At 42.1% G+C, this 20,550-nt stretch overlaps 1 protein-coding gene across 1 annotated transcript in view; it reads right to left on the bottom strand.

Annotated features, from left to right (window-relative positions):
- Positions 1-20,550, bottom strand: part of LOC143032460 (uncharacterized) — a 263,518-nt gene that overhangs the window by 28,863 nt on the left and 214,105 nt on the right. Inside the window, exons 4-6 of the mRNA XM_076197279.1 lie at positions 4,915-5,047; positions 711-958; positions 194-322 (exon numbers count right to left, since the gene is read on the bottom strand). Coding sequence (XP_076053394.1) covers positions 194-322; positions 711-958; positions 4,915-5,047 — 510 coding nt within the window. The remainder of the gene's footprint in view (positions 1-193; positions 323-710; positions 959-4,914; positions 5,048-20,550) is intronic.

Raw genomic sequence — 20,550 nt, forward strand, 5'->3', positions numbered from 1 at the left:
CTTTCCCTTCCCCTCTCTGTCTCGTTGATTTTCTTTTACCATCCTTATTTTTTCTTTCATGTTTAATGCATACATTCCATTAACAATTTTAACCAAAACAACTGAGGATATTTTTACTCTTTAAGAAATATTTGTCAACCCAACTATTACACTGACACAACCCCACCAATCACCCGACCTTGACCCTTCCTACCTTGATGGCCGTGGAGTTTTTGCGCTGACGAAGAAGAACCGTCCTCCTGAGGGCGAGCTGCTGCGTCTCGTGCTGCGCCCTCTCGTACTCGTTCTGCACCTCGCCCGCCGTCGCCCGCCATGCCTCCGCCTGCAGGAGTCGGAGGAACCTTCAGGAGGATCGTCTTGGTCGGAAGACAGTCACATTTCACCCCCCCCCCCACACACACACACTTTACTACGGTGACGCCTCCGTCAGTTGAAGGAACTTGTCCGGCATTAGACATTATGGGATGTCACCATGTCGAAGGGATTAATAATGTGTGTGTATGTGGTAGCTCGCATCCCTGTGCATATATATATATATATATATATATATATATATATATATATATATGTATATATGTATATATATATATATATATATATATATATATATATATATATATATATATATATATATATGGGTGTATGAGTAAAAGTTAAAGAAGACACACAACCGAACAGACCAAGAAAAAAAAATGGAAAACAGAACCCACCGCAGACCGTTTGTACTTCTGCTTCCTCTCCAGGAGGTTCTTTGTGGCCAGCATCTGCTGCAGGAGGTGCCGCTTGCTCGCTTCCGCCTTCTCCCTGCTGCTCCGCCTTTTCTCGTGCCCTCCGTGACTGCTATTGCTGCCGCTGCTGATACTGCTACCCCTGCTGGTCGTACTCTGCTGATCTGCGTGGTCTTGGACGGAGGCGTTGCTGCAGGTGTCGCTGTTGGTGCTGCTGGCGTCCTCGTCTCCTGAAGGAAGGGGAGAGGTCAAGGGATGTGGTTTTATTTACCTATTTATTTGTTTATTTATTTATTCATTTATCTATTCATTTATTTATCTATCTACAAAGGATTACAAAGGAAGAGCATACTAATGGGAGACCTTTTGGCCCATAAGTTTTTTAGTTGAAGTCTAGGAAGTCGAGAGGAGACTGGGTGGAAGGAATCAAGTTTCTTGTCAAATGCTGTGAATTTGTAAAAACAGGAAGACGATTTCGCTTCCAGTATTCTAGACTTCCCATAGTCTACAGTTCAACAATGTGTCTAATATTCATATAGGTTTAACTTCTCTTAGTTCGTCATTCAGCTTTTCAATATATGACGCAAATGTGATTTGACATTTGGAAATTCATGAAATAAAATATTGTGACCCAAGTCGTTTCTACTCAAACGAACTCAATTAAGTCGCGTAGGTGTGACAGCAGCTTTCGTTATCCATTACTTGTATTTTTTCATCCAGTTCTGTCAACCAATCATTCAATTAATCAATCAATTAGCCATCTCGAATCCACTGTTAAACAAAGGACTCTCATGCCATTCCGAGTCCCACGACTGCTCAAACCTTTGCCACACAACTCCTGCAAATTTCTCTATTTCGCCTCTACCTCTTGCATGGTCTCCCCCTTCCCATGCTTCCCATCTCGCGGCGCCCAGCTAGTAACACACGAGATACACCGGTCATAATACTAGTCATAACACTAGTGGGAGCATTTGAACTTAGGAGAAACGCGTGAAAGTGACGGGGCATTTGAAACTAGAGGTATAGGAAACTAGTACATGTGAAATAGAAATATTAAACCTAGGGGAATCACGTGACGATAGGGAAAGGATCCGAATTAGAAATAGTACAGGAAACATATGACATGAGTAAAAGTTATACGAGCTCTGTAATGAAAGCACAGAGAAACAGAGAGATCGTAGGTAGCTACCATTAACACATACAGTAATCTGTTATTAGCGGGTTGTCATTGTAGTGCGTAGACTAGGTTGGTTACTTAGACTGGGTTGACTACTGTGAAACGTAATGCGGGGTGGTCACTGATAAGATTGGATTTGTGGTTGTAATACATTAGGTCAGGCCCACCGGCGCTATCAAGCGTTGACTACAGTCAAGCCCCCGGAACAGCCCGGACAGTCGTCGCTAACTACCCGGAACACGTCCGCGCCGCTCTCTAACTCGGTCGACCAGAACCGACCATCCGGAACACGACGCCGCCGGAAGGTAATCGTCCGGAACCTAGGAACCGGCCAGCGTCGGCGGCCCACCGGAAGGAACGACCGGCGTGCATGCACCATCTTCGTCATTATCCGACCGGATCAAACTTCCGGTCTATTAGCCCTTTCGACTCATTTGTATTGGCTGTCGTCAGGAGATTTTATTCAGTTGTGGAGACCTGTATAGACGTCTCAATAAGCCCTTTGGTATCTCTATCTGACTCTTATTTTCAGTCTGGCTGCCGCCAGGCAGTTTTTTTTTTCCGACCAGAATAAACGTAAGAGTCGAACATAGACATTAAAGTGTTAATCAAGATGGGTTTAAGCTCGTCTCTAATGGTTTCCCTCAGCTGAATGAAATCACGTGGCTGCAGCTAAAACAATAAGTCGTCAGTAGCAGCGGTGACAAAACTTTAGGTGGTGCATGTACACGTGGTGGTCAGCGACTCGAATGTGGACGCGGAGCCATCTGCACGTGGTGGCCGAATACCTCTGCCGCACGTGAGGGGGTAGAAAATGACCGCAGAGAAAGGTTCCACGTGTTACCAAGTACACGTTTCGGCATGAAGGACAGACTCACCATGGTCTTTGGATCACGTGTTGGACTCGTGATCGACAGCTATTTCCCTCCCGAAAGAGAGCTCAGAGCTCGTATATGACCGATCTATGGGTAATGCTGTGACCTTATACGCACACACACACCTAACTCCCCGCCCACGAGAGTTGGAGTAACAACCCGCAGTGCAGCGATACTGAAATTATTTCGCCCCAGGGCGGGATTCGAACCCGGACCTCCGTAATGGCAGCCGGGAACTCTACCAACTGCGCCACGAGTTGTGTGAATGTGTTTGTGTGCGTACGTGTCTGTGTGTGTGTGTGTGTGTGTGTGTGTGTGTGTGTGTGTGTGTGTGTGTGTGTGTGTGTGTGTGTGTGTATGTGTTATTCGGCCGGCGGCGCCTCCTCCTCACGTGCCAGCTTCGCGCCGGCTCCGTAAAAGGCTGCACAGCGACCGGCGGTAACAGGGAGAGTCCAGTGTGACCTTGCCCCTCCCGAGGCGCTGCAAGTGTTCTGCGATCTGGCCATTGCCCTTTTGCAGAACCTTGCCGGTATCCAACCAGTGCCATACCTGCGTCCAACCGGTGCCGTCCTGTTACCCGATACTTTTCCAGTATTCAACCAGTGTTTTGCTGGTATCTGTTACCTGCCTCAAAGGTGACGGCTTCGGCCACTGTTACCCGCCTCCTGGCGTAGGCTCTTCACCCCCCCTACCCTGGCCAGTGGCGGACTGGTCGCTTACCCAACCAATGCCTTAGTCTTACCCAGCAACGCAGAATCTCTTCTCGGAGCGACTGGGCCGAGTCGATGACCGTGGCCAACTGCCGTGTGTCCAGACACTTGGAGATAGCGAGTCTCCTCCAGGAAAGACCTGGGGCAGTGGATTGATTGACAAATGTATGTGTACATGAGAGTATGCCATGAATGTGGATATTATTACTACATGGTCATGTACATTATAGATGTCGTATTTGCGCGTACGTGCACTGTACATTGTTAACGTGCTTATACTTACTCGTATACCATGTGTAGGTGTACATGTTTCTCATGTATGCATACACGTTCATCGTGTATGTGAATATATGTATTGTGCGTGATATACGTGCACACGTATTCATTGCGTATACATACATATATATATATATATATATATATATATATATATATATAATATATATATATGTTATGTATGGTACATCTGTATCATGAATTTGTGGACGTCATTGAACATTTCTCAGACTGAACGCTTTTATCGAGGATAACTTGAAGTAAGAAAATAAAAACTGGAGAGGGAATAGAAAAGAAAAGAAAAAGGAGAAGAAATAGACAATAGAGAGAAAAAAAAAAGGAGAAATAGGAGGAGCGACGAAAAGGCGTAGAAAGGGCCGCGAGTTGGAAAAAAGAGGTGGAGGAGGAGGAGGAGGAGGAGGAGGAGGAAGAAGATGAAAAGGGTATGAGGGTAAAAACAGAAGTGATAAATATGAGAAAAGTTATACTGATAAATTTCAGTGTTGATTGAGGCAACCCGTTGCTCCTACTTTGTTCAACTTTGACATTTCCTATGCAAAATGGAATTTTATAAAACTAGCCAGTATAAAATTTATTTGAACACATTTCCGTATGTATATATATATATATATATATATATATATGTGTGTGTGTGTGTGTGTGTGAGTGTGTGTGTGTGTGTGTGTGTGTGTGTGTGTGTGTGTGTGTGTGTGTGTGTGTGTGTCTTCAAAAGTTTTCCTTCTTCTTCTTTTTGTATAATTCCATCAGATATGTTCCGTCTTACAGCTCCTGATTATAAATGTGAACGATCTTTTCTATCGTGTTTTTTTTTCGAGAGCGATGATTCACGCGTCTTTGGTTTTACGTCAAATTTTAATATGTTCTTTGTGAATTCCAAAAAATGACCGGGTGTGTGGGTGTCTGTCTCCAAGAATGATTACGGTCACTCACGATGGGTAATCGTCTGAATATGGCCTCTGAACTACTGAAGTCACCAGAAAGCCACCAGGGACACCAGCGCCTAAAACGCATCTCTAATCAGCGACAAATACAAAGACGAAACCAGAAAAGGAAAATAAAAGAAAAATAGCAGAAGACGAGGATTTAAGAAATGTCGTCGACAGAGACGGAACACTCTCGAGTCTCACCTGCGGGACCGCATTCGAGGTTGAGACCCTCAAGGGAGAGCGAGCGGTGAGTGGTGCTGTTGGCCCTCAACATGGCGGCCCAGGTCGACGACTCTTTCTCTGTGGCGACGAAGAACTTCAGTTGTTCTTGATCCTGCAGGAGAGAAGAAAAAGGGGCGTCAGTTTCAGGAGTCCTAGAGAAAGTCCTTAGAAAGGCGGACCAGAAGACGTTTTAATTAATTATCATGCTAAAGAGATTTCTTAGTGTCCTGGATTGCTCTTCCATTCTCGAGAAACGTTTTAGATTGTGACGAAACCTAAATGCAAATAAATAAGGAAATGAGTAAACAAATACAATGGTAAGTAAATATGCTGAAAGTAAAGAAATAGGCGAATAAAATCAAATAGAATGAATCGTGGCATAACACATTAGTGTCGTCCATTGGGATTTAAAAAAAATCAAACCGTGTTACATGCGATCGATTTTGCTGTAAATGTACGGCACACACACACACATACACACACACACACGCGCGCGCGCGCGCGCGCGGCGCGGTTGGTAGAGTTCTCGGGTGTCACTACGGAGGTCCGGGTTCGAATCCCGCCCAGGGCTGAAATAATTTCAATATCGCTGCGCTGCGAGTCGTTACTTCAACTCTCGTGGGCAGGGAGTTGGGTGTATGTATGCATGTAAGGTCACAGTATACCCATAGATCGGTCATATATGAGCTCTGAGCTCTCTTTTGGGAGGGAAATAGCTGTCGATCACGAGTCCAACACGTGATCCAAGGCCGTGGTGAATCACATATGTACGCGTGTTGTGTGTTCTGGCTGCCACTATTACACCCAGTCTATCAATACATTGTCTCTACGAAAGTCGACTCTCCAGTTTATTCTGGCCATCGTCAGGTAATATCATTCAGCTTAGGGTTTTTCTCTTTACCTCAAAAGGATCAGATATATCCCGATTAACTCTTCCAGTATGAAGACTGGCTTTCGTTTGTTCTGGCTGCTGCCTCTTGGTTTTATTCATTCAAAGAAAAACTCACCTGAGTTCAAAAAAGTTAAAGATTCTCCGCATAAACATGTCTCGATTGACCCCTAGATTTCGAATACTGATCCTTGCATGTATTCAGAATACTGCAGAACGATTTTTATACATCTGGAAAAAAAAATCCCTGTTTTATCCCGATGAGTGAACATATCTCGATTAACCTTGCGAATGCATAATTTTGTTCCCTTATGTTCGGTTAAGCTACCGCTATGCGATTTTGTTTCGATGAGGGAAAAGCCATCTTACGCTGAAAAGTTCACAGTCGCAAGTTGCCATGGAAACCGGTCACAGCGCCCAGTGATGCAATTGTCATCGCGTGTCGGAACGAATGAAGGGTGCGGAAGGGGAGGGAGAGGAAGACAGAGAAGACAAACGAGAGGAATGGGAAGGGAAGAGGGAGGAAGCAAATTCCTTCATCATTTTATTTTTCACTGCGACATTAGTCAGTGTTGCTTTCCAAAAGGAGTATGTTGTCACACCAGTATCATGTTGCTTCCTCAACTCGTTCTTTAAGGCAAGGACGAGTCGTATATTGTAAAAGGCCATTTACAAGGTCAAACGGTTTGTCAAACAAGTACTTGAAGTGACGTTTGACCGTGTGAATGGGGGGTATTTGGTTGTAAAACACGTTTGACAAACATGTTTGACAACTAAATACCCCATTCACACGGTCAAACATAACTTCAAACACTTGTTTGACAAACCGTTTGCCCGTGTAGATGGCCCTTAATAGACTGTTGTGGAAGAAAATGAAAACCCGAGGTCCCTCTGCCTCTAACTAGGCCATGTACAGAGGGGATACATGGCCCAAACAGATAAGAAAACATAATTATGAATTGACGAATACGTAAAAACGAAGGAAATTAATCCATAGAGATATTTTGATTGAATAGTTTTAATAAATTACAGCATTTTCCGAGATGCTTAAATTCCAAACTTTTCGCTTCTCTGAACAATTGTAGTCATTCATGTATTCCAACCACAGTCAGAAGGTTTCATTCAGCTGAGTGGGGGAACTCCTTCCCTAGCGAAAGGGTAAAATTTTCGAACTGTATAATACGTGACAACATGTGCTAGAGACAGTGCACTAGAGAAGAGGAGCATAGAGGAGGACGAAAGTAGAATTAGCAAATCCTTCATTACCCTGACGTCCCTGCTTTCTCAAATCGTCTGCTTTTAGTCGGGATAGAGAGAGAAAAAAAAAAAAAGCACGCCACTGCGCTGGAGTGGTTAATCTTTCAGACGTGGATATGGATATTGCATATTTTGATTTGGTTGACGCAAAACGATTTAATTGAGATATATATTGAAAGCATGGACAGAAGACGTAAGTGGAAGGGTGGGGATAGATCTCACCGACCACCAACAGCGACCGTCCCCCATCCAGGCGCCTTGCGTCGCATTGCACCGGGGAGGAGGAGGAGGAGGAGGAGGAGGAGGAGGAGGAGGAGACCTTCCTGAGTGATGCCAGGCCACCCTCGCAGTCGCTTACCCGAAACCCAAGGCACTGTGCACACACACAGACGCGCACACACACACGCACGCACACACACACACACACACACACACACACACACACACACACACACACACACACACACACACACACACACACACACACACACACACACACACTGTAAAAAATTAATTTCAGTGATAAGCAATGTAAAGTATTGGAAGTGGGAAAATGTACAAAGAGGCCGTCAAAGATTTATTCAATGGGAAATGATGCAATTGCGTGATTAAAAGAAGTGGGGGACCTTATAGTTTTGGTCAAAGATTTGTCACCTAAAAAACACATTAACAATATTTTTGGTGATATATATAAACAGTTAACAAACATAGAAATGGCTTTTCACTTTATGGATGGAGTGAAGAAATCATACACACACACATACAGATAGATAGATAGATAGAGAGAAAGAGAGAGAACCTGATCCACCCCAGATTGGAATATGTAGCTGTGATGTTCCTCCCCTCAAAAAAAAAAAAAAAAAAAAAAAAAAAAAAAAAATTATATATATATATATATATATATATATGTATATATTTATATATATATATGTATATATATATATAGGATACATGGATTTCCATATAAGTGTATCAATTTTAGAGATAAATCAGTTTGAAGACAAGTTTGACAGATGGAGACAAAGAGACGGGATCTCAAGTGTGTAAATTAATTAGGTGCACACACACACACACACACACACACACACACACACACACACACACACACACACACACACACACACACACACACACACACACACACACACACACACACACACACACACACATACACTCACACATACACTCACACATACACACACACATACACACACACACAGATTTGCATATGATGTTATCTATATACTTTTAAGAGTAATAAAGAAACTAAAAATGTACAAAGATTGAATACCTACAGTAAACCGCTTCGCAAAGAAAAGAACCGAGAGAGAATACCAATGTAAAGTCATGTGGCGGTGTATGGGGATATTTGCCTTGCGCCTCCCGCCTCCCCTCTTTTATTTATTCATTTATTTTTCTTTATCAATAGTCCAAGTCGTAGGCAGGGGTGGAAAGGCAACATGGGGAAGAGAGTTCCAGACCCTCCCAGTGGAGAGTTTACTGGATGGCTCTTGGAAGAGTAATTGGAGAGAAGATGTAAGGCATTTTAGAAAATCTAGTGTTATTCCGTGTTCATCGTGTGTGTGTGTGTGTGTGTGTGTTTTGTGTGTGTGTTTGCGTGTGTGTGCATGTGTATGATTTTCCTTTTGGTCGTCAATCAAGTGATGTGATGCATGTAACAAAATCCATTTCGACCACCGAAGTGACTTCGACGTGCCGCGTTTCACTGTCATGGTGAAATCGATTTTCTTGTTTTATTTTGTTCGTTGCTTTCATTTGTCGCGCAAAGGTTTTGTGTGGAAGCCATTGTGAGTACACCTTTCTGGCTGCAACTTTCGCAACATTTTTCCCTCGCTGCAACAGAAGAATTGCTCAGGTCTCGGCCGAGACCGTGACTGACTGACTGACTTCCAAGGTCTTCCTTCTCTTTTGTTCTCTTGGCAAGCTCAAGCGCGCATACAGGACGCTAGCCGTTAGGTTGCACGTTACGCTATTGCTTCTGCCGACTTCTTTTTTCCGAGTAAGGGAGTCGCAGCTTTCTAGATGGCGAAAAGGGATTTTCTGATTCACCTGAGATTCATCTTCCCTTGGGAATCACCGTGTATTCTCATGGCTACGATAAAAAAAAAAAAAAAAAAAAAAAAATTACGCCACACCCGATTTTTTTTTTGTCACACATGTATATTTCACTTTGATGGACACCAGGACACCAGTTTTATTTTTCTCTTGACACGTTTCTGTCAGGTGTGAAGTTCTTTCTCACCATTTTTCTCTCCTGTACCTCTCTTGCTAACCCCCTCTCTTTCCCCTCCAGTCCACCGGTACACATATCAACGGTCTCACCAGCTATTTTATTATAAATATCTCTCTTTGCCAGATAGTCCACATAACAGCCATCTAACACAATTGTCTTATCAGCTTTTATCTCTTGTATCTCCTCTTTTCCTAGTCTTATCATTTCCCTCTCCCGTCAATGTTATTTTTCTGGGATCTCCCACTGACACACACACACACACACACACACACACACACACACACACACACACACACACACACACACACACACACACACACACACACACACACACACACACACACACACACACACACACACACACACACACACACACACACACACACACACACACATATATATATATATATATATATATATATATATATATAATACACACACTTATTAGTAAAGACCAGAGTCGTGCAGCATTCTTTAATAGTTGGAGACAAATCTCCTCCCAAAAAGAATGATAATAATGTTTATTTTCTACTGTCTCTCATTTCAACTACCTTTCTTAAATCTCATTTACACTCCATATAACTCTTCCTCTTCATCACAGCATTATCCCCAAGGATAGAAGCGCTAGTTAATTCCGACAAAATTCTCTCTCCGTTTCATATTTACTGCCGGCACCACACTTGACTGCAGATACTACTCGACAAAACTTCCCGTGCGTGTTTATGGAATATTTTATTTCCTTTTTTTTTTTTTTTTTTTTCTTCAGTCACACTGATTTTTTTTTCTTCTTTCTAAATTAATTGCGAAGTTATGCAATGTACTTTGTGTTATTAGTCCCGCTTTTTTGCTTTTCTCCTTCATGTCTTCATTTTTTTCCTTTCTTTACCTGGTGTTCTCATAATTCCATTTTCTATATTGAGAGTATTGTTGCCAGGCGGGCTCACGCGGAGCATCTTTTATTTGTTATTTATTTGTTTGATTTGTTTTTTAGTTATTTTTGTCGTTTTTCTGCTCTGTGACGTCTACTTGATGCCGTCTTTACCAGTGTCTTTTTTATTTTTGCTTTGTTGCCTTTGGCATTGTTCAAGACGCCATCTTTGTTTGACTGTCCATTGATGTTTTTCTCAGTCAATGGTTTTACGGTTGTTATTTGCTTAGTTTAGAGGTTAATGTCGTCTCTGCAGAAAATGAACGAAATCCAGGAGTCGCCTAGCTGCACCTGAAATAGTCACCTTTGTCCTGTCTACTTGGACAAGCTTTAAAGAAATGTCATCTATGTTGCATTTCTGTCGCATGCGCACGCGCGCTTACCTATATCGTCTTGCAGGTGCTTGAGGACCCTGTCACTCACAGTGCATCCCCTCAGCAAAATGAATTGTGTGGCATTAGCCAGTGCATATTCCAGTGCAACACCTTATCTATATTTTGATAATTAATATATGAAGACCCACACAAAGTCGTCAAAAGGTTAGCTCTCAGGAATGGTACTACCTATGTGCATTATACATGTATATGTATGAGAATGTGTATGTTGGGGTGGGCGCGTTTGTGTGTATCTGTGCGCGCGTGTGTGTATGTACGTGTTCAGTGCCCTTGCTCTATTCTAGGAAGTGACCATGCACTGTTCAGTCATTGGCATGGATGTTTTAATACCTATCGACTCATTTCCGTGCTGTGCCTGGTTTTGCAACTTGTTTTGTGTGTGCGCGTGTGTGCACTTAGCGTGTATGCACACATTCATGCCTTTACTTCGTGTATACATGGTAAGATTCCTGTTTCTGCTCAGTCTTTGGTGAGGTTTAAATCTAAATTCGGCCATGGACGTTTTGTGGCCAAGTGGGGACAGGTTATTGCACATGTCTGAGTTGCTGTTTTTAAGCTGAGTTTGGCTGGCTGTGTTTGTACGATGTGAGGTGTATGTGTGTGTGTGTGTGTGTGTACGGTTCGGGTGGATATGTCTGTATTTGTTACAGTGCATTGGTGAGCTGCACAAAGCGATTTCTCTTCCAATATTTACCTGGGTGGGCTGTGAGAAACTTTGTGTTCGTGATGTTATGTGTGTGTGTGTGTTTTGCGTGTGTGTGTGTGTTTGTGCGTGTGTGTGTTTTGCGTGTGTGTGTGTTTGTGCGTGTGTGTGTTTGTGCGTGTGTGTGTTTGTGCGTGTGTGTGTTTGTGCGTGTGTGTGTGTTTGTGTGTGCGTATGTATGTACCCGCGGTATACGCATGCGTAGCAGATTCAAAACTTATAACGGACGACGAGTGTTTCGTCACGACCACTCCCTCCCCCTCCTCGTCACCCTCCGCGTACCCCGTAAAGGCGATTACTGTATGGCTGCCAAAGTTTTCGTCGGCCTTACCGTTCGTCCCACGTCTGGCAGAAAGTCCGGTACAGGATATGGCGGATAGTCGGCGTAACTTTGTGTTACAACCTTAGTGAAGCCGGCGTTACATTGGCATGTGCGAACCTGAATTATTCAAAATTATTAAAAAGATAGCATGTTCTTTCCCTGATGTCTATGAGCGAGGGGAGTACATACGAAATATCTGTAATTACGATGCATGTACTCTTTTTTGATAATTCGAACAAGGACTGCATTAGTATTAATTAGCATGCATAACGTTTAATTGTAATTTTAAAATCGTGGCTTAATGGAGCTAGTTAACCTGCCAGGAACAGGGCAGATAATATCGCCAACCTTTAGCCAGAAAGAAAATATAGAGTAGCTTTCCTTGGATAAAATAAGTTGATATAATTAACTATGTGAAGAGCGTGGTTTTTCATCACTTAATTGATCTCATAAGACTGTAGATTCATATTTCTTTCTGGTGAATAAAACTTTGGCGCCAGGCAGTAGAAATAGCACATGCGACCGATATTAATTCTTCGCACAATTCCCAGACTTGCTTTCAACCTGCCTGGGTGGATGTCGACTAGTGGACAATAGAACACGCCAATCTCTGCCACTCGATATCGAGCTTTACGGATTCTCTTGTGATCAATACCAGACAAGGCAGACTGCCAAGGCCGTGATCTGGAGTTTCCACTGTTGCTTGGCCAATTGATGACGTCAGCAGTCTTCTGCTACATGGCAAAAAATAAATTCTGCCAAATAGCGCATTACTACATGATGACAATACATATTGCGATGGAATAGAATGCAATGGGATAATAATGATAATAGCAACAACAACAATAACAACAACAATGATGATAACAATAGTTATGATAATGATATTGATGATAATAATGATAATAGTAGTAATAACAATAATAATGATATTAATAATAATAACAAGAACAACAATTATTATGTTAAAATAAGTTGCTACAAAACCATTTAACGCTGGACCCTGAATCTGTGAAGATAAAGATAAGAAATAAAAATGTAAGAAATAAAGCTTAAAAACAATACGTTATTACAATATGAATTCGCACTGGTTTCAGGTGGGGCTTTTGAGGCATCAAACCTAGGGAAGACTCGAACGCATTGCAACGGCCGAGGAAGGCCTTGTTCCCGCGCGCGCGCACCTGTTTCAAATGTTCAGGTTATATAAACAACGAGATCACACAGTAAGTCACCGGTCGGAACGAGTTTTTCGAGACTTAACCCCTTGTCGTAGATCAGGACCATCCCCCCTCATCAGACGAATAAATTCACCCAACGGCAGAGTGTAGACTTGTTCGATGGGTTCTCTCGATTACGTTTTTCAAGATCGGGGGCATAGGAGTGTTCCTCGTGAGGACATCTTGTCACCAGAATATTTCATTCAGTCAGTCAAAGGTCCAGAACGGTGCCCGCGTGTATGCAGGTTTGAGTGTTCTCGGCAGTTGTATCTGGTCGCCACCCACTACGGTTGGACAATGCGGGAGCTCAAGCCTCAAGGTCACAGCGCCGCTCCCCTTCCCACTCTCATCCCCTCCCTTACCTTCTCTCGCTCCCCCTACATTCTCCCTCTTCTCTACTCTCCTCTCACATCCTCTATTCTCCTTCACTTCCGTGCTTTCCCTTTCTTTCCCCGCCTTTCATGTTCTAATCTGGTCTATCCTCATCATCCCATCCTCTCACCCACCACTTCCTCTCCTCTCACCTCAGCTTGCCCGAGTCATGGACCCAACGATCAGCTGCTGCCAGACGGTCCTCCGTGCTCTGTTTCAGTTCCGTGCAACTTGCGAATATGTTATTGCCAATGAACAGGGTGGATGCAAAAGTGCCTGAGTAATATGTAGTAATACCTTATGTTCTTGTTCTTTTGTGATTGTTTCTGAATTAGCAGTATTATGGGCGATAGTAGTAGTAATCGTAGGGTAGTTTTAGATGGTTGTTTGGGTCATGTTCATAGTAAGGAAGAGACAGTTTAAGAAGATATACGAGAAAGTCCTGGCGAGAGATGTTATGGGCTGGGTATTTCACCGTTTTCCTCCCCCCCAAAAAAAAATAAATAAAAATAAATAAGAGCTCAATAAAAGAACGTTGGGTTAAAAAAATTATGTGAACAAGTGGACAAGGCATTCAAATTTTGACCAGGATTTTTTTTTTCACACTACTCCAGAACAGGATGGTAAACTGTAGATAACGTTATAATTACAATGTACACGAGTTGCTTCCACAAGCTGTCAACGTTCAGTATCTGTTGGAAGTGTTGTATTTCCTCAGCTGAATAGTCTTTGTTAGAAAACCGAAAAAAAAGAAAAAAGAACAAAATTATATACATACATATATATATATATATATATATATATATATATATGTGTGTGTGTGTGTGTGTGTGTGTGTGTGTGTGTGTGTGTGTGTGTGTGTGTGTGTGTGTGTGTGTGTGTGTATGTCTTTTGGATAGATATTAATGTTATCATTATTATCATATTATTATCATGCCTTCGCTTTTTTAGGAATATCCCCTTTGGGTCTACAGAGAGTAGGATGCCTAGTCCAGTTTTTGTCGCCTTTTACGACTCAAGTGAGAACACTCGGTGGATGCTGTGTCTTGCTACATTACTTCTGACCCAGGGCAATGGGCAAGATGCAGGGATGATCCGTCATCCAGGAGGAGCCAAGATAAAAGGGAGGGAGGGGGTTGAATGGGAGTGGAGTATGTGGGTATGGAACGGGTGAGAGTGGATTTTGTACCTTTATTTTTTGTTACTTCCTTTCTAAGGGGCAAAAAGCCGTTGGTACATGTATGTATGTATGCATTTATCATCATCATCATTCTTACCGTAAGACGATGGCGTGTTCTTAAACAAACGAAATAGCTTAGCGGCAGTTTACGTATTGACAACACGAATACGAACTACAACAAATTTTGGGAATATATTCCTTACCGAAATGGGAAAAATGTATATATATATATATATATATATATATATATATATATTGAAAATAGTATGTCAGCCTAAGTCTGGACACTTTGCACCAACATCCCCACCTCCCACCTGCCCCGTCATTCACTCGGTTGATTGTGGACATGATCAGGCAGTGATAAATTTAAAATTACTAATGTGTCACTTTAGGCTTCAATCCTGCCTCGTAAGTACACAGACCGTTTAATTTCCAACTGCTCGTGGTGAATTCAACTTGCCCTGGTGATATTCCACTAATTGTATTTGACTTTTATGTAATTCTGTCGCCACTTCATTCCATCCTACATACTGCCCCTCCACACTTCAGCTACTCAATCCCACCATCACACCATCCCTCTTATTGACGTCACTGCCTTCCTTTCATCTTCCCACCTTCCCTCTTAACCCGTGCCTGCTCGTAATGTTTCTTCCTCCTTCTCCTCCCTCCCTTCCTCACTCCCCAAGTTTACCTCTCATTCCCCTGAGAGGACGAGCCAACCGCAGTTCATTCTCTCCTCTCCTCCTCCTCTTCCTCCTAACTTCTCCTCAGTGTGCCTCTACACCTTACTACTTCGTTCCTTCGTGCACAACCCATCACAGCTCCTCTCATCCCAGCCAGCCTGTACACACTTCCTCCGTCAAACTCCTCTACGCACGCTCGCGCACGCACGCACGCACGCACACGTACGCATGCAACTCACACACACACACACACACACACACACACACACACACACACACACACACACACACACACACACACACACACACACACACACACACACACACACACGGTGCAGTGGTAGTGTTCGCACCAGGACTGAAATAAAGTTAGTATCGCTGCTCTGTGAGTCGTTACTCCACCTCTCGTGGGGGGTGAGTTGGGTGCGTGTGTGTGGGTGTAAAGTCACAGCATTACCCATAGATCGGTTATATGTGAACTCTCTTCCGGGAGGGAAATAGTTATTGATCACGAGTCCAACAAGTGATCCAAGACCATGGTGAATCACACACACACACCTCAAATCCGCCGCCCAGCGCAGCATCCAGTTACCAATGGTCATACAAAAGAAGTTGGAGATTTATCAGTTATTTGTTTTAAGGTGAGCTCTGGGTTTCACGTGCTGGAAAAAAAAGTCGCTAGTGTGCCAGGTTTTGCACCCGTGCCAAAGGTTGCCCACCCCTGCCCTACTATGTGATGGGACAGAGTATAAACAAGAATAGGACAAATACACGTGGAAAAACATATGCTTAGAGACTCACAGGCGTACGAAAAGGAAGAACCACTGTTCTAGTACGAAGCTAATGTAGAATTCCCCATAATAAAACTAAATAATTTTCTGTTGTGCGTTAGAGGGGGTCTAATGTGTCACGTGTGAACGGGGTATTTGGTTGTCGAACACGTTGGTTAAACCCCAAATACCCCGTTCACACGTTCACACATCACTCTAAACACGTGTCTGTCGAACAGCGTTCGACGAACCGTTAGACCTCTTAACCTGACATAGACATTTTGAATAAAAAGTAAGTGGAAGACAAACGTGAGAGGATCCCAGTAGTGTGAACAATAAAGTATTACTACTTCTGTTACCTTACCACCACTAGTACTCGTTGTACTGGGACTACTATTATTACTGCTACAGCTACTGAATAATTTGATTGTAATGTTATAGCAAGAATGATGAAAATAATTAATAATAATAATAATGATAATAATAATAATAATATAGTAAAAATGAAATAAACGATAATAGCAATAATAATGATACAATAATGATATAAAATAAATGTAATAATAACAATGATGATAATAATATTAATAATAATGATAATAATAGAAATAATAATGATGATAATAAAAAGTAAGAAGAGAGTATCGCCGCCAAAATGTAAACAATACGCCCCGATCGGCCACTGTGGCGGGTTATGGCTGAGAAATCACAACACTGCGCCATATTCATAAATGTGGCGCTTTCTGACGCCTATAAAGCCGAGAAATATGTATCAAAACTCAGTGTGAGAAACCAAATAAATTTAATCATATAACCTAACAACCTGATTGAAAACTTAAAGGCGTAGATTCCACATATTTCATAAAAATTGTAGGCGGCGCTAATACATGGCCTACTTACATCCAGAAGCATTGGCTGGCGTATTCCCGCGGGTCCAGAAGCAGCCAGTTTCTACCTTATAGCGTATATCTTTCAGTTAGTATCAATGGCATTTAATTGAAAGAAGAACACCAGATTTGATGTATTATGATGTATTGATTACCTTCTGTCGTGTAGATTTTGTGATTAAAACTCACTGAAAGCTAGGGAGTGACGATTATTTTTTCGTCATGATTTATTAATTTACGTAATAATGATGGAAATAATAATAACAACGATGATGGCGAATGTTAACTCAAAAACTGAGTGAAGTTGTTAGTAAAAAAATATCCATGTAAGTGAACTTCATCTTATCGAGTTGAAAAAAAATATATATAATCGCCTTATAAAAGCTTGAAAAAGGTCATTTATCCTTTGTTTCTGTAAAATGATAAGTCATTTTCAAACTTTATGTAATCCTTTTGTAAAAGTATTGGAACATCTTACACAAAGTTCCACGTCAGTCGAAGTTGATGCAATATAATATAGTCACCCCTAGAAATGTTTTCTCTCACAGCTTAACGCACGACTACAGAATTTTTGTCGAGGCATATTTTATATGACCCATTCTCTTTAAATGATAGCTAGGAAATGCAAATTTGACAGAATATGTGTTCTGGCCATCAACGTATAGTTTTATTCAGTAGAGCGAAAGCCAGGAAAATGACATATTTTGTATAGAGGAATATATCTTTACGAGATATATCTTGTTCTTGCGCCAATTTTTTAAAATCGGAATAGGGGGGACTCTATGAATTAATTTGTATATATGTAGGTATGTAATGTGTGAATTTATATATATATATATATATATATATATATATATATATATAATATATATATATATATATATATATATATATATATATATATATATATCTATATATATATATATAACGTGTGTGTGTGTGTATGTACATACACATATATATACCAACGGATTTTCCCCCTTACAAGGGAGGTAGCCAAAGTCAAAGGCAGAAATCCACTCCCACCCATTTCATCCCCACATACTCTATTCCCATTCACCTCCTCTCTCCCTATGTTTTGGCTCCTCCTGGATGACGGGTCATCCCCGCATCTCGCCCACTGCCCTGGGTCAGAAGCAATGTAGCAAGACACAACACATCAACAGCAAGGCCGCTTCACTTATTCGGCGAGCCCACACACCCCTCTCCGTCTCCTCATGCAGAAAAGGAGAAGACGGGGAGAAATCCCATCGGGCTGCGTCAAAATATCATTCACACATACTCCCTCACTTCCCTCCACTCTCTCCCTTTCATGCATCACATCATCATTCATACACAACCATTCTCCACTCACTTCTGTCTTCTCCCTTCTTTCCTCAACAGACATTCACCTCTTTCCCAATACACCTTTTACCCCATCCATCCATCTCATTCTTGGCCGCCCCCTAATGTTCGCTCCTTCCACCTCTCCCTTGCAGACCTCTTTTACTAATCTTTCTTCACTCATTCTTTCCATGTGTCCAAACCATCCCAATACACCTTTATCAACCCTATCTCTAAACTCCCCTTCCATTTAAACTCTCTCTTCCTCTCTTATGTTCCATGTCTCTGTCCCATACAGTGCTGTCGGCACAATCACTTCTTCATGCAATCTCCTCTTAGCATCCATTCCAAAATGTCTATTTCTCATTACATTTTTTAAACCACCAAGACATTTACTTGCTTCTCTCTATATTTTACCTCCTCCTCCACTCCTCCCTTTTCCGCCACATTCGCACCCAAGTATCTAAAACTGTCCACTTCCTCCAGTTTTTCTCCCTTAAGGCTTGATTCACACTATCGGTCCGGTCCAATATTGTCTCATTAATTTCAATGGAAGCATTCACACTGGCGCTCTCGCTCCGGTATCGCTCCGGTATCGCTCCGGTCACGGTTCCGTCAAAAGATATTTTTACTGAAGCGAGAGCGGAGCGTGACTGGATCGTGAGCGCCAGTGTGAACTCAGTTGCCACGGTCCTGGTCCACTCCAGTCGAGATTCAGCCTTCATATAAGCAAGTAGTGTTACCTTCTGTCCTACCAAACCATGGATAATCCAAAGGAAACACCACAATAGGATCATGAGAAAGTTAGAAAAATGATAAAAATACGTTTTCTTTTTATTTATCACTGATACAATGACAATGCGTACAGCGAGGATATACATAAGCACCAACTGAATAAAATATAACCTACAAAACTTACTTTAATTTTGTGGATTCAGATGAAATGCTAATAGAATTAGTCAAAAGGTAAACCAGTGCTGTATGACCTGACTTCGCTGCACTACAGTGATAACGTGGCAAAAAGAAGAAGCTGTGTTGAAATAAGCAGGCAGCTGGGTTGTGAAGGTAAGAAATTTCATACAATAGCCTAATGTCCACTGTGGAAATGCATTTCCTATCCTCACTAAACAATTTTCCTATACAATAATCTTTGCATACTTATCATATTGCCAAGGTACTGGGAGAAAAAAATACACATTATTAACCGAAGAAAGAAATTCCATATGTATAATAACAACCTATTATCCACTGCGGAAATGCATCTCCTTAGCTCACTCAACAAATATTCTTACACAAGTTTGTTTGTCTACTTATATTTTATCATTTTGCCAAGGCATTGAAGCAGCTGGGGAGCTGAAATAATCTTTCAGTGTTTCTCTCACGCCAAAAGCCTCCTTTGTAGCATTTCCCCCTCTTCCTCTCATTGGACGTACTGTGTTTGATGGAGGCATGACAACAGTATCTGGTAATGCAACAGCATTTGGGTGTATCATATTGTGAAGTATGCATGTTGTTGTAATGATTGCATTAGCGTTAGAAGGCATAGCTTTAAGTTTCCTTAAATATATTCTGAAGGTTTGCACTAGAATACCAAATGTGCACTCAACTATCCTCCTGGCTCTAGATAATCTATAATTAAAAATCCTCTTCTCTACCTTATGTTCAGTCTGTGAACCTGGGTAGGGCCTCATCAAATTTCTCTTCAGCGGGAAAGCCTCATCTCCCACTATAACGTATGGTGCAAGCACATCAGTGTCAGGAAGTGCAGCATCTTCTTGTACATTTCAGGTCATCCTCAATTTTGGATAGTATTTTCTCAAATGTTCCTTTGTTCATTCTGAAATAGCTGTGGAATTTACTCTCATCAATAAGACGAGGATACAGAGTATGAAATTCTCCTTCAGTCTTCCTATCTTGCAACATAGGATGAACCCACAATTTATTTCTTTTTCTATTTTGTTTTCCTTCTTCTTCATCAAGTGCAATAGCGATTATTGCCAACTCGGCGTCAGAAAAGTCACACATCCTTCGTAACTGATGGTAAGACTTCTGGTGTCGAGGGAGGGGGGATGACGGGAACGAGAGGGGACCGATAGTGTGAATACCTCAGAACCGAGAGCGGAGCGCGACCGGACCGATAGTGTGAATCAACCTTGAATACCTCAGAACCGGAGCGGAACGAGAGCGGAGCGCGACCGGACCGATAGTGTGAATCAACCCTAATACTCGCTTTCAATTTGCTGCTATCCCCCATTGTAAATCTCATCACCTTATTTTTACCCACATTTATCTTTAACCTCCTTTCGCACATCTTCCCAAGCTCCGTCACTAATTTCCTTATTTCCTTAATCCCCTCTGATCCTGCTACAAGCGCAGTGTAGTCAGCAAACAACAATCCCCGGCCCATTACCCTTGCGTTTACCTCTCGCACCACC

The sequence above is a fragment of the Oratosquilla oratoria genome, chromosome 1, assembly GCF_046742065.1.
Source record: "Oratosquilla oratoria isolate Oo_2021 chromosome 1, ASM4674206v1, whole genome shotgun sequence".
NCBI lineage: Eukaryota > Metazoa > Arthropoda > Malacostraca > Stomatopoda > Squillidae > Oratosquilla > Oratosquilla oratoria.